Source organism: Camelus ferus, chromosome 11, assembly GCF_009834535.1.
Source record: "Camelus ferus isolate YT-003-E chromosome 11, BCGSAC_Cfer_1.0, whole genome shotgun sequence".
Taxonomy (NCBI): Eukaryota; Metazoa; Chordata; class Mammalia; order Artiodactyla; family Camelidae; genus Camelus; species Camelus ferus.
The window spans coordinates 71,074,116-71,087,987 of record NC_045706.1 but is presented as its reverse complement, the minus strand read 5'-3'; the positions used below and the strand labels follow the sequence as shown (position 1 = coordinate 71,087,987).

The 13,872-nt window shown below is 43.6% G+C and overlaps 1 protein-coding gene across 3 annotated transcripts in view; it reads left to right on the top strand.

Moving 5' to 3' along the window:
• GALNT2 (polypeptide N-acetylgalactosaminyltransferase 2) overlaps positions 1–13,872 on the top strand; it is a 186,588-nt gene that overhangs the window by 98,812 nt on the left and 73,904 nt on the right. For all 3 annotated transcript variants that reach the window (XM_032491846.1, XM_032491847.1, XM_032491848.1), the window contains exon 2: positions 4,143–4,236. In XM_032491846.1, coding sequence (XP_032347737.1) covers positions 4,143–4,236 — 94 coding nt within the window. The remainder of the gene's footprint in view (positions 1–4,142; positions 4,237–13,872) is intronic.

Sequence of the window (13,872 nt, the reverse complement as noted above, 5' to 3'; positions counted from 1 at the left end):
TGAGTGCCCCATGCCTTTCCAGAGCTCCAGGTGTGTGTGTTCCATCTGTTTTCCAGATGCCTCTTGGTATCCCATATAACCCCAGCATTTCCCAAAGACTCACCTTTACCTCCTGGCACCGCCCCCCCCCCCCCACAGGACTCTCCCATGTTTCTGGTGGGTGAGTGTCACCCCGTCCGTGAACCGTCCAGGTCCGAAGCCATCTCTGATTGGTCCATCCTCCTCCCTCCCGCCTCCCAGCGGTGCCGCCGCCTCCACACATCCCAGGACTGCCCGGAGCCGGCTGGTCCCCCCTACTCCACCCCCGACCACCCTCTGCATCCCTCTGGTCCTCTCTTGTCCTCCCAGTCTCTCCGTACACCACAGCCAGAGTCGTGTTTCTAGAACATGTCTCAAGTCTCAGAGCATCTTCCACTTCCATGGCTTCCTGTTTCCCACCTTTCACCGTGTCCTCATTTTTCCTGTCAGGCTCGTTCTGGGCCCCCTCCAGCCTCTGCTGAGGGGTCACTTCCTGGGCACGGGCTCTGGGCACCGTCCTGCCAGGTGTGTCTGTCCCGCCAAGGCGAGCCTGCCCAGTTCCCACCGCCCCCTCGGTGCTCCCCTGACATCCAGCGAAGGTGGTAGGTCGGGGTGACAAAAAAAGAGTGGGGGTGACAGGTGTGCGGCCAGGTGAGCTGTAGACGGCAGGTGGGTTGTGCATGGGCACCGTCTCAGCTGGTGAATCTGTCAGCCATCCTGGACTAGGAGAACTGATGATGACGTGTTCTGAGCGGAAGGGTTAACACACCATTTGTGTTTCACTTGGGCTGTCTTGGTGCTGGAGGGGATGCTGTCTTATCTGAATGCAGGGCAGTGGAATGACTGAGACCAGTGCTAAATCCCCTGGAGTTCAACTCTAGCCCCATCACGTACTTTGTGTTACTTAGAGGTTTGGTGCCCTAGCTTCCTCATCTGTAGGACGGGGTAGTAATAGCGTCGTAAGGAAGATGAATGGGAGCGTGGCGTCCAGGATGGGGCTCGGCACCCAGTTAGTGCCCCGTGAGCGTAAGCCCATGGGAGGTGCTCCCCCCGCTCCTCATTCCATGCTAGCAGCAGGTAATGAGCATGGAAATTTGCAGTTTTTGGTGGAGAGTCCAGAATGACCTTTGTGAATGACCACCTAGAAACATATTTTTGGATTTTTATGACATTGTAAGAATCAGGCTCTTGTAACTTGGTTCAGACTGGGCCCTGGGCTGCCATTCCCATTCTGATTTATAAAGGGCCACCTTGAGCTGCTTGCCTGCTGTGCAGCCTGGACAATTTGCTCACCCTCTCTGATCTTCTGTGTTCCCATTGTCAGATAGGAATTATAAAATGGCACGGTTGTTGCTGGAATGAGAGGGTACCCGTGTGCAACGCCTGGTGCCAAGGAGGCGTTCCTAAGTAGACTTAGCACCATCTCTCCTGCTGGGACTTTGTGATGCCCTGGTCGTATGGCGGGTCCTCCTCTCTGGCCTTAGTTTCTCGGCAGGCATGGTTCATCAGGAGGGGGAAGGCAGGTAAAGGAGTGTTATAGATGGAGTGTTACAGTCCATCTTGTTTGTGTGAAGAATGAAACATTTATTTCCTAAGAAAACATTTCTGGTTGGCTTGTACATGTCAGTTTGGTGAACACTACAGCAAATGCCTTGATTTTTACATGTAGAAAATAAGACTAGAATCCTTGGCCCACCAGCAATGTTCACTTTTGATTGTATCTTATTACAAGGTCAAATGGTGTGGTGCATGAGCCATGGCGGGTAGCAGACCAGATGTCTGCAGGAGAAAGCCATTGGCCACAAGATGTTACAAGCAAGCTACAAAATAAAAATTAATAAGCCTGGTTAAAAGTCTACACAGCATGACTCTGGTAGCCTCATTACTTGCTGGATTTAGTGTTCACATGTTTCCTTATACTGTGAAAGCAGAGAGTAGGTCATATTCTCTCGCTGCCTTCTGGTTGCCAAGACTGCCGTGAGATCTTTGCCAAGAGTAAATTGAAAGTTTGTCTATAGCCAAATAATCTCAAAGGCTAAATTATAAATTGACTTTGAAATTGTTTTGCAGCAAAAAGTATTTAAATTGAGATACAGATGCATTTCAACATGCTTGCTACGCTATGGGATAGGATGTTCGAAAGTCACAGCACCTGGGGCAACTGGAGGCCTGAGAAGGGCTGGTGAATGGATGGGTGGGGCTGGGACCTCGCAGGGCGGGGCATTCCTCGCCAGCACCCCGGGTCTGCACGGAGTAACCCTCGGGGTGCACGCCCCCCCTCCCGCCCCCATCATGTCCCTGATGGCCTTGGTGCAGGAAAAACGGATGTGGGGTTAAAGGAGAGCCGTGTCCCAGGTCTCGGTGGAGTCCCTGGGACGTGCCCCACCAAGTGTGGGTCCTGGGCTTCGCACAGGAAAGAATTCAAGAGCGAGCCATAATTTAGTAAAGGTAGATTTATTTAGAGAGATACATCGAAAAGCAAGAGAAAGGCCATGAGGCGTGGGGGTTGGGTGCTCAGGTTAGAGTAAAAATAGGTACACACTCCATAGACAGAGTCTATGGGCCGGCTCCAAGAAGGGAGCGAGAGGCCGCCAGGTGTGGTGGTGCGAGTTTTTACGGGCTCGGTAGCTTCACACGCCTACAGGTGGGACTATTCCAGCTACCCTGGGGAAGGGGCTGGGATTCCCAGGAATTGGGCCCCTGCCCACTCTCTGACCTTTTGTGGTCAGCCTTGGGACTGTCATGGTGCCTGTGGACGTGTCATTTATCATGCTGATATATTACAATGGGCATATAACGAAGCTCAAGGTCTAGAAGTCAAACCTACCAACTTAATCCTCAAGGCCAACTGGGGGTTGAATCGTCCACCATTTTGGTGTTAATTGCTGTCATTCCTTGAATGGCTGTGCCTGCCCTCTTCCCTCCTGTCTCAGCCTGGCTGGGATAAACCAGGAGAAGCCACTGGAGGAAAAGCTGGCCTCCAGGAAAGGAAGTTAAGGCACAGTTTCTCTTTCATTGCTCTACCTTGGGAGTAAAAATGCAGATTTTTGGCAGAGCCAGTTGCTTTTGGGGAAAGAAATGTATGACTTGGCCCAGCTGCCAAGGATTACTCTTCCTGAGGATCTCAGTTTACATTGTTGAGCCCAGAACGTCCCCAGCCGTCCACTTCTGGACAACACGCAGCCCACGCTGGTCTGGAGGGAGGCTGGTGGAACAAACCCGAACAGAACTGGTTGGGTTCCCCGCCCCTCTACCCCAGAGGGCTTGATGCTGCCAACATCCTGATAGCATCTCCCCCGGAGAAGCGGCCAGCGGACAGTGCTTGGCTCACACAAGTCCATGTGGGGAAATTACTAGCCATGGGGTATTCCTGATGTGGGTTATATACAGAAATCTTTCTTTTTGTATTTGCAGAAATCAGATCGCAAGTGGCTGAAAAGTATATTTAGCTCTGTGGTCATGGAATTGTTATTTAGTTTGATTAATGTTGCTAGATTAGAGTAAGTTGTTTGCACAGATGAGTTGAATAAATTCTTCCAGAGCTTCTATCTTATTCTGGTTTCACATTAAGCCCTTAATTTGCAGCTCTGTTCCTTTGGCAGTCCTGTTAGGGTGAGCCAGGGGGAAACTTGGCCATCCTGTCCCCTCCCTTCCTCTGCTGTGATTCAGTAGAATTAAATCATTTAACAACCTCTGGGGAGAGCTCCCCGGGGCCCCAAGGGCGAACCTGGTCCTGGGATGTCTGGAGCCCTACCCTGATTTTAATGGTTTTGATTTAACCACTATTGAATTCTTTTATTTAATTCACCTTCCCTATCTCCCCTCCCCACCTTCACGGACCCTCAATGCCCTGGGAGTTTCCACAGTATTTCTTTCCATAGATATGCAATATGAATAGAAAATGAAGAGAGAAATGCGAATCCTTCCATGGAAAGGTCATGGCCACACTTCTCTCCTTGTGTCTCCCACGCTGAGCGGTCTGGGGTGAGGTCCAGCAGGTGGGAGCAGTCTCGCCATCACTGCGTCCCCAGGGCCCGCTGGCAGCAGACTTGGTGTTTATTGAACTGATGATGGAGGCGTGCCTCAAGGTCCTGTCAACTCATTTGGTGTCTTTGTTCCCCCAGGAGGACTGGAATGAAATTGACCCGATTAAAAAGAAAGACCTTCATCACAGCACCGGGGACGACAAAGCTCAAGGCGTGGAGACCCTCCCCCCAGGTACTGCAGCAGCGGACAGGGCCCAGCCCAGCCTGGGGCTGCTGGCGGTGGTGGGGACACTGTCTGGCCTTCTGATCGCGAATGTGCTGAATGTGGCATTTGGAGCGTATGCTTGTGCAGTGGAGAATGGATTTCCTAGGGCAATGTTTTGTTGTCCTTAGTGGGCAGTGGAATAAGTTTACTGGGAGGTGACCAGAATTTCTTGAAAGAAAAAAATCGAATGAAATAAAAAATACAGGATGGTAGGTATTGGTTCATAGATTTTTTTTTTTGTAACAGACTTGATTTTTTTTAGAGCAGTTTTAGGTTCTCAGCAAAACTGAGCAGAAAGTACAGGGCTTTCCATGCACCGCTGCCCCCACACAGGCGCAGCCTCCCTGGCCGTCAGCATCCCACCAGAGTGGTGCATTTGTTACAGTCAGTGAACCAACACTGATACATCACATAGTTTACTCTGGGATTCACGCACGGCGTACATTCGGTGACATCAACCCACCACTACAGTATCACACAGAATAATTTCACTGCTTTCAGAATCCTCTGTGCTTCGCCTGTCCAGCCCTCCCTCCCCCTAATCCCTGGCAACCACTGATCCTTTGACTGTCTCCATGGTTTTGCCTTTTCCAGAGTGTCACATAGTTGGAATCATATAGTACGCAGCCTTTTCAGACTGGCTTCTTTCGCTTCGTAACGTGCCTCAGGTGTTAATCCACGTCTTTTCACGGATTGCTAGCACTTTTGTTTTTAGTGCCGCGTAACATTCCACTGTGTGGCTGTATCGCAGTTTATTTATCCATTCACCTCCTGAAGGACATCTTGGTGGCTTCCAGATTTTGGCAGTTATGAATAAAGCTGCTATAAACATCTGTGTGCCAATCTTTAGTTCATCTGGTTAAATACCACACAGTGTCCCTGCTGGATCACGTGGCAGCAATACATTTATTTTTACAAGAAACTGCCAAACGGTCTTCCATTTTGCATGCCCCCCAGCAGTGGATGAGAATTCCTTCTCCTCCACGGCCTCACCAGCATGGGTGTTGCGTTGTTTTTCATTCCGGCCCCTCTAATAGGTTGGAAGTGGTAGCTCTTGTTGCTCTAATTTGCAGTTCCCTGGTGACACGTGATACTGAGCACTTTTTATGTGTTTAGTTGCCATCTGTCAGACTTCTTTGTGTCTGGGTTGCTCAGGTCTTTTGCCCATGTTTTAATCAGGTTGCTCAGTTTCCAAATGCTGAGTTTTAAGAGTTCTTTGTGCATTTTGGACAATAGTCCTTTATCAGATTATATCATTTGCAAATACTTTCTCTCAGTCTGTGGCTTGTCTTCTTCTTCTCTTGACAGTGTCTTCCCCAGAGCAGAAAATTTTAATTTTAATAATGTTAAGCTTTATCAGTTCTTTCATTGATCATTGTGCCTTTGATGTATCTCAAAAGTCATCACCATACCCAAGGTCACCTAGAGTTTTTTCCTATGTTATCCTCTAAGAGTTTTATAATTTTGTGTTTTATATTTAGGTCTGTGATCCATTTGAGTTAATTTTTAAGAAGAATGTTAAATCTGTGTTTAGATTTTTTTTTTTTTTTTTGCATGTGGCTATCCAGTTGTTCCAGTCCTGTTTGTTGAAAGGCTGTCTCTGTTCCATTATATTGCCTTACTCCTTTGTAGAAATCAGTTGACTATATTTATTTGGGTCTCTTTCTGAACCTTCTCTTCTGTTCCATGGATTCGTCTGTTTTTTCCCCAATGCCACATTGTCTTGACTGCTTTAGCTTTATATTAGGTAGTGAAGTTGAGTAATGTTACTCCTCCAACTTTGTTCTTCTCCTGTATCCTGTGCCTTTTCTGGGTTTTTGTTGTTGTTGTTGTTTTGTTTTGTTGTCTTTTCCGTATAAACTTTACAGTCCGTTTGCTGATGCCCACAAAATAACTTCCTGAGATTTTGATTTGGATTGTGTTGAATTACAGATCAAGTTCATAAAAACTGACATCTTGACAATATTGTGTCTTCCTCTCTGTGAACATGGAGTATCTCTCCATTTATTTAGTTCTTTTAAAATTTTTTCTTCAGAGCTTTATAGTTTTGGTCATAGAAATTTTATCCCTATTTTGTTAGACTTACACCAAAGTATTTCATTTTGAGGGGTGCTAACTTAAATGGTATTGTAGCTTTAATTTCACATTCTACTTCTTTATTGTTCATGTTTAGAAGAGCAACTGACTTTTATATATTTACTTTGTGTCCTGCAGCCTTGCTATAATTACTTGTTAGTTCCAGGAATTTTTTGTTGATTCTTTCAGATTTTCTATGTAGACAATTGTCTTCTGCAAAGACAGTTTATTTCTTCCTTCTCAATCTATATTATACCTTTTGTTTCCTTTTCTTGTCTTCTGCATCGTGTAGGACTTCTAGTATGACATTGAAAAGGATTGGGAGGACATCCTTGCCTTGTTTTTAGCAGGACAGCCTCTAGTTTCTCACCATTAAGTATGATGTTAGCCATATGTCTTTTGTAGATGTTCTTTGTCAAGTTGGGGAAGTTTCCCCATTGTTGCCAGTTTGCTGAGAGTTTTTATCATGAATCGGTGTTGAAATTTGTCGAATGCTTTTCTTGACATCTATTAATATGGTCATGTGATTTTTTTTTCCCCTTTAACTTTTTAATGTGATGAATTACATTCATTGACTTTCATATGTTGAACCAACCGTGCATACCTGGAATGAATCCTACGTGGTCATGGTGTATAATTATTTTTATACGTTGTTGGATTCAGTTTGCCAATATTTTGTTGAGGGTTTTAGAGATAAGAGATATTAGTTTATAGTTTTCTTTTCTTATAGTACTTTTATCTGTTTTGTTATTAGGGTAATGCTGGCCTCATAGAATAAGTTAGGAATTATTCCTTCTGCTTCTATATTCTGGAAGGGATTGTAGAGAATTAGTATAACTTCTTCCTTAACTGCTTGGTGGAATTCATCAATGAAACCATCTGGGCCTGGTGCTTTTTGTTTTGGAAGGTTAATTATTGATTCAATTTTTTAAATTAGGTACAGGCCTATTAAAATTGTTTCGTTTTGACTGACTTTTGGTGTCTTTCAAGAACTTGGTCAGGGGAGGGTGTAGCTCCAATGGTAGAGTGTGTGCTTAGCATGCATAATGTCCTGGCTTCAATCCCCAGTACCTACATTAAAAAGAACAACCTAATAATAAATAAGTAAATAGATCTAATGACCTCCCACCCAAATTTTTTTTTAAAAAAGATATAGAAAAAAAATTGGTCTATTCATCTAGGTTATCAAATTTTCAGGCTGAGAGGTGTCCATGATATTTTTTATTATCCTTTTAATGTCCATGGGATCTGTATTGATGTCCTTTCCCTCGTTTCTGATATTCTGATCTGTGTCTTCTTTCTTTCTCTCTCTCTTTTTTTTAATTAACCTGGCTTGTGGCTCATTGATTTTATTGATCTTTTCAAAGAACTAGTTTTTAGGGTTTTTTTTTTTTTTCTGTTTCTATGATGTCTGTTATAATTTTTATTATTTATTTTCTTCTGTTTACTTAGGATTTATTCTGCTCTGCTTTTTTCTAGGTTTCTGAAACAGAAGCTTAGATGACTGATTTCAGGTCTTCCCTCTTTTCCCATATTGTGCTCAGTGCTGTCAGTTTCCCACCAAGCGCTGATCTCACTGCATTACACAAGTTTTGATAAGTTGTATTTTTGCTTAGTTCAAACGTTTTTTAATTTCTCTGAGATTGTTCTTTGACCCGCTGTTATTTAGAAGTATGTTGCTTAATGTCCAATTATTTGGGGATTCTCCAGCTATCTGTTAACTGATTTTTAGTTCCACTGTGGTCTGAAAGCAGACGCTGTGTGATTTCTATTCTTTTAAATTTGTTAAGGGGTGTTTTATGGCCCAGAATGTTGTCTATCTTGGTAAATTTTCCATGTGAACTTGAGAAGAATGTGTACTCGGCTGCTGTTGGCTGAAGTAGTCCATAGATATCATTTCCATCCAGTTAGTGGATGGTGGTGTTGAGTTCAACTGCGTCTTAACTGATTTCCTGCCTGCTGGATCTGTCCATTCCTGAGAGAGAGGTGATGAAGTCTCCAACAGTAACAGTGGCTTCCTCTGTTTGGCCTTGCAGCTCTGTCAGTTTTTGTCTCATGTGTTTTAATGCTCCCGATAGGTGCATACACATTAAAGATTCTTATATCATCTTGGAGAATTGACCCCTTTATCATTATGCATCGCCCTTCTTTATCCCTGGGAACTTCCTTGGTGTGAAGTTAGCTCTGTCTGAAGCTAATACAGCTCCCCCTGCTGTCTTCTGATAGCATTACAATGATACCTCTTTCTCCATCCCTTGACTTTTCTTTTTTCAATTGAAGTACAGTCAATTACACTGTGTCAATCTCTGGTGTACAGCACAACGTTCCAGTCATGCATATACATATATATATTCATTCTCATATTTTCTTCACTAAAGGTTATTACAAAATATTTAACATAGTTCCATGTGCTGTACAGAAGAAATTTTTTTTAAAATCTATTTTTATATATAGGGGTTAACATTTGTAAATCTCAAACTCCCAAATTTATCCCTTCCCACTTCCCTTCCCCAGTAACCATAAGATTGTTTACTATGTCTGAGTCTCTTTCTGTTTTGTAGATGAGTTCCTTTTTTTTTTTTAAGATTCCACATATGAGTAATATATGGCATTTTTCTTTCTCTTTCTGGCTTCCTTCACTTAGAATGACGATCTCTAGGTCCATCCATGTTGCTGCAAATGGCATTACTGTACACTTTTTATGGCTGAGTAGTATTCCATTATATAAATATACCACAACTTCTTTATCTAATCATCTGTCGATGGACATTTAGGCTGTTTCCGTGTCTTGGCTATTGTAAATAGTGCTGCTGTGAACATTGGGATGCATGTATCTTTTTAAATTAGAGTTCCCTCCAGATATATGCCCAGAAGTGGGATTGCTGGATCATATGGTAGGTCTAGTTTTAAGTTTTTTTGAGGAACCTCCATACTATTATCCATCATGGCTGCACCAGTGAAGACATACAAATAGTCAATGGGCACATGAAAAAAATGCTCAGTATCACTAATTATCAGAAAAATGCAAATCAAAACTATAATGAGGTATCACCTCACACCAATCAGAATGGCCATCATTCAAAAGCCCATGAACAATAAATGCTGGAGAGGCTGTGGAGACAAGGGAACCCTCCTGCACTGCGGGTGGGAATGCAGTTTGGTGCAGCCATTATAGAAAACAGTATGAAGATTCCATCACTTTACTTTTAATCTATATATGTCTTTATATTTAAAGTGGATTTCTTGTAGACAACATGTAGTTTCTTGGGTCTTGTTTTTTGATCCATTCTGACAATCTCTGCCTTTTAATTGGTGTATTTAGACCATTGACATGTAATGTGATTATTATTATAGTTGTATTAATGTCTACCATATTTGTTATTCTTTTCTTTTCCTTGCCCCTGTTCTGTGTTCTCATTTTTGTCTTCCACTCTTTTTCTGCCTTTTATAGTGTCAACTGAGCATTTTATGTGATTCCATTTTTCTCTTTTTCACCCTTTTTTAATGGTTGCCCTAGAATTTGCAGTATGCATTTACAACTAATCTGAGTCTAATTTCAAACAACACTGTCTGACCTCACAGTTAGCACAAGGATCTTTCATCAAAATATCATTACTTTTTCCCTCCCATGCTTTGTACCATTGCTGTCATTCATTTCACATACGCCATTCACGTACAAAAGCATATATAAGCAAACAGAATCAAGCACACTGTTGCTGTTGTTACTCTGAGCAAACTGTTATCTGTTAGATCAATTAAGAATAAGAAAAATTGGAGTTGTTATTTTACCTTCACTGATTCGTCCTAATGCTCTTCCTTCCTTTCTGGAGATCTGCATTTCTGACCCAAATCATTTTCTTTCTCTCTGGAGAGCTTCTTGTAACATTTCTTGCAAGGCGGGTCTACTGGCAACAGAGTCCTTCAATTTTTGTGGTCTGAGAAAGTCCTTATTTTCCTCTTCACTTTCAAAGATTAATTTCACAGGGTACAGAATTCTAGGTTGATGATTTTTTTTCTCTCAACGCTTTAGATACTTCATTACATTCCCTTCTTCCTTGCATGGTTTCTGTTGGATGTCATTCATGTGTTCATTTCTCGAGAGCTGTTTTTTCCCCTCCATCTTCTTTCAGGATATTTTTTTTTTCGTTGTCATTAATTTTCTACAGTTTGAATGTGTTATGCTTGAGTGTAGTTTTTTATTCTTTATCCTACTTTGTGTTCTCTCAGCTTCCTGGACCTGTGGTTTGGTGTCTGGCATTAATTTGAGGAAATTGTCAGTCATCATCGCTTTTCAAATATTTCTTCTATTGTTTTCGCTTCTCCTTCTGGTATTCCCAGGTGTTACACCTTTTGTAGTTATTCAGCAGTTCTTGGATATTCTGTTCCACTTTGTTCTATGTTGTTTGTTTTTTTTTTTTCCCCTCAGTCTTTTTTTAATCTTTGTTTTTCATTTTGGAAGTTTCTGTTGTCATATCCTCAAGCCCTAAGATGTCCAGTCTCCTAATGAACCCATCAAAGCCAGTCTTCATTTCTGTTAGTATTTTGAGCTCTGGCATTTTAAAAAACAATTCTTTCTTAGCATTTGCATCTCTCTGCTTACATTATTCATTTATCCATATTGTCTACTTTTGTCATTAGAGCTTTTAACATATTAATCGTAGTTGTTTTAAATTCTGTCATCCTACCAGGTCTGAGTCTGGTTTTTGACGCTTTTCTTGTGTCTTCAAACTGTACTTTCTGCCTTTTAGTGTGCTTTGTAATTTTTTCTTCAAAGCCAGATACAATGTCTTGGGTAAAAGAACTCCAGTAACCAAGCCTTTGGTGATGTGATAAGGTGTGGGGGAGGGGAAGCATGCTGTAGTTACATGACAGGTCTGTCTCCCAGGGAGTCTGCGCCCTGGGCTGCCAGCGTCACAAATGCATCTCAGTTGTCCTCCCACTCGGTAGGACAGGATGGTTAGAGTCGATGGGAGCTGGGGATGTCCCTTCCTCCAGGTTGCTTAGGCTCTGCTAACAGCCGGTAGGTCAGGTGTCTGGAGGGCAGGCTTACTGACAACTGAGCTCTCTGGCTATTTCAAGGCACCTCCTTTTCCCTCCCTCCCCTGCTGAAAACATGCAGGGATCTGTCTCCCGCAGTCACTGCGGGAAACCTGGTTAAGCTCCCGGAGGTAAAGCTCACAGAAGTGTGGGGGCTCCTGTAACTGTTGCCCTGGAGTTAGTTTTTTTTTTAATATATATTTTTATTGAAGTGTAGTCAGTTTACAGTGTTGTGTCAATTTCTGGTGTACAGCACTGTGCTCCAGTCATACGTGAACATACATATATTCATTTTCATATTTTTTCACCATAAGTTACTACAAGATACTGAATACAGTTCCCTGTGCTCTACAGTGTAAACTTGTCACTTACCTATTTTGTATATAGTAGTGAGCTTTTAATCTCTCAGGCTTGTGCTCAGTGAGCCTCCAGCCGTTCATCTGTTACAGCTTAGATTTCATTTCTCAGCCACTGCTTCCCACAGCGGGCGCTGCTCCAGTTACTTATGATTCCCTGTATCCACCTGCTGGTCTCCCCAATTTGGGGGTGGCGGTTTGCCCTGTGACCTCCCTTCTCTGAGGAATTGTCGACTTTTCAGCTTGTTCAGCTTTTCACTTATTAAGATGGAGAAATGACTTCCAAACTCCATACATGCAGGACTGGATACAGGAAGTTGGTTTGGTGCATGAAAGTTTTGCTTGGATGGTGACAGAGAGTTTGATTATTAGCGTTTCTTACTGGGGTTGGACAGCATCGGCCCAGGGAGTCCAGGCGCTCCTGTGTCCACACCCTCCACATTGTCCCAGGCACACTAGACTTGGGACTGTGTGTGTGTGTGTGTGTGCGCGCGCGCGCACCCTAGACATCTCCCTTAGGTCTGCCCCTCCTTCTCCCCTGACTCTTGGCTGAGTCACAAAGCCCCGCGCCACAGTTCCTTCCCTTCCTATGTGAGAGAGGCATTACCCACGCAGTGGGGAGCATCTGAATAGAATACTTAGCTAACAAGCATTTCTTTATTATAATAATAGATTGTGCTTCTACTGTGTGGATTAATGAGAGACTTCCTGTGGGTTGTCTTGTATTAACCAAAGCAAGTGTTCCAGTGGATTTTAAGGCATATGTGGAGAGGAAGGAGAATGCTGTCTTCAAGGAGTGTATTAGATGTGACTGTTAAGACACACTCTATAGATAAAAATCAATGCGGCATTGACCCTGGCTTTCATATTCTTAACTGTTACGCAGTGGATTTGCTTTTCTTCAAAGAGATAGGAAGGTACTGACTTTCCTCTTCGTTGAGGTAATAACTTTTGATGAATGCACCATGTCCTTTTATTTTGCCTTTAAAGGACTTAGTCTTCTTTCTTGGTTGAAATCATTTTTCTTACTAAACCAACATAAACATGATTTTTTCTTTCTTTTAGAAGCTATTTTGTTACAGTCAGGAAGTATATTTTCCCCAAGAATGATGGGCATAGACAGAATGCTGTGGTCCACAAGGAACCACAGGTCCCAGCACTTTGCACTGTGTACGTAGGCTGTTTGGAAGTCAGTGGCTTCCTGTGTTCTACGTGTTGGATGTCTGGCTTGTTGTGGACGGACAGGTGGGAGGTGGCGGCACTAAGCCAAATACAGGAGCCCCGGTGTCCTTCAACGTGGCCACAAGACCATGGAGGAGCCAGATCTGAGGTAGCAGTGATGCTCCCAGGCCATGGCCTCCACTGTTTTTTATCCACACTCCCTGTCTAGGAACAAAAGTATTTGAGTGTAGATGACCCTCCCCCACGTATGTTAAAATACAGATTACGCACACATCACATACTCATCTATTGATACATTCTGAAGCACGTTTTAAATAAAGATATTATAAAGCATTAGGAAAAATACTGGAAAACGTCTCCTGTTTCCCTCCTGTGCCCCCAGAATATGGTCCTGTGTGGCCCCACTCTGGACACCACTGCTCGTTCGTTGGCCACGGCCACAAAAGCCCAGATGATCACTTTGACTCAGTGTCTTCTCCCAGCCCACCCTACTTTTGGGGAGAGTCTGAAATTCCGATAAAGCACTTGAGCCAAGTGGCTATCACAGACAGGAGGCCCGTGGCCTGGGTGTCTGCTGGAAGCTCAGGCTTCCATGTTCAGCAGGAAGTTCACGGGCTGGAGGCGCACGCCGAGTTCTGCTTGGGGCCTGAGCGAGGCTTTGAAGCTTAGAAGGGCTTCACAAACAGGAGCAAGACTGGAAGTACGAGGGGAGGGACCAGCTCAGTGGCAGAGCGCATGCTTAGCATGCATGAGTTCCTGGGTTCAATCCTCGGTACCTCCATTAAAAAAAATAAAACTGCAAATGTGAGCACCAGCAAAGGAATTTCTAAACAACCCAGATCCACAGTGTTGGCCTTTTAGAGATCCATCATTTTTTCACCTGGTTCTTTGGTCGAAACTCCCGTCATAAGGAAGGCTTGCGACTGGGGCGAGCGACCTGGTCAGTTTCACC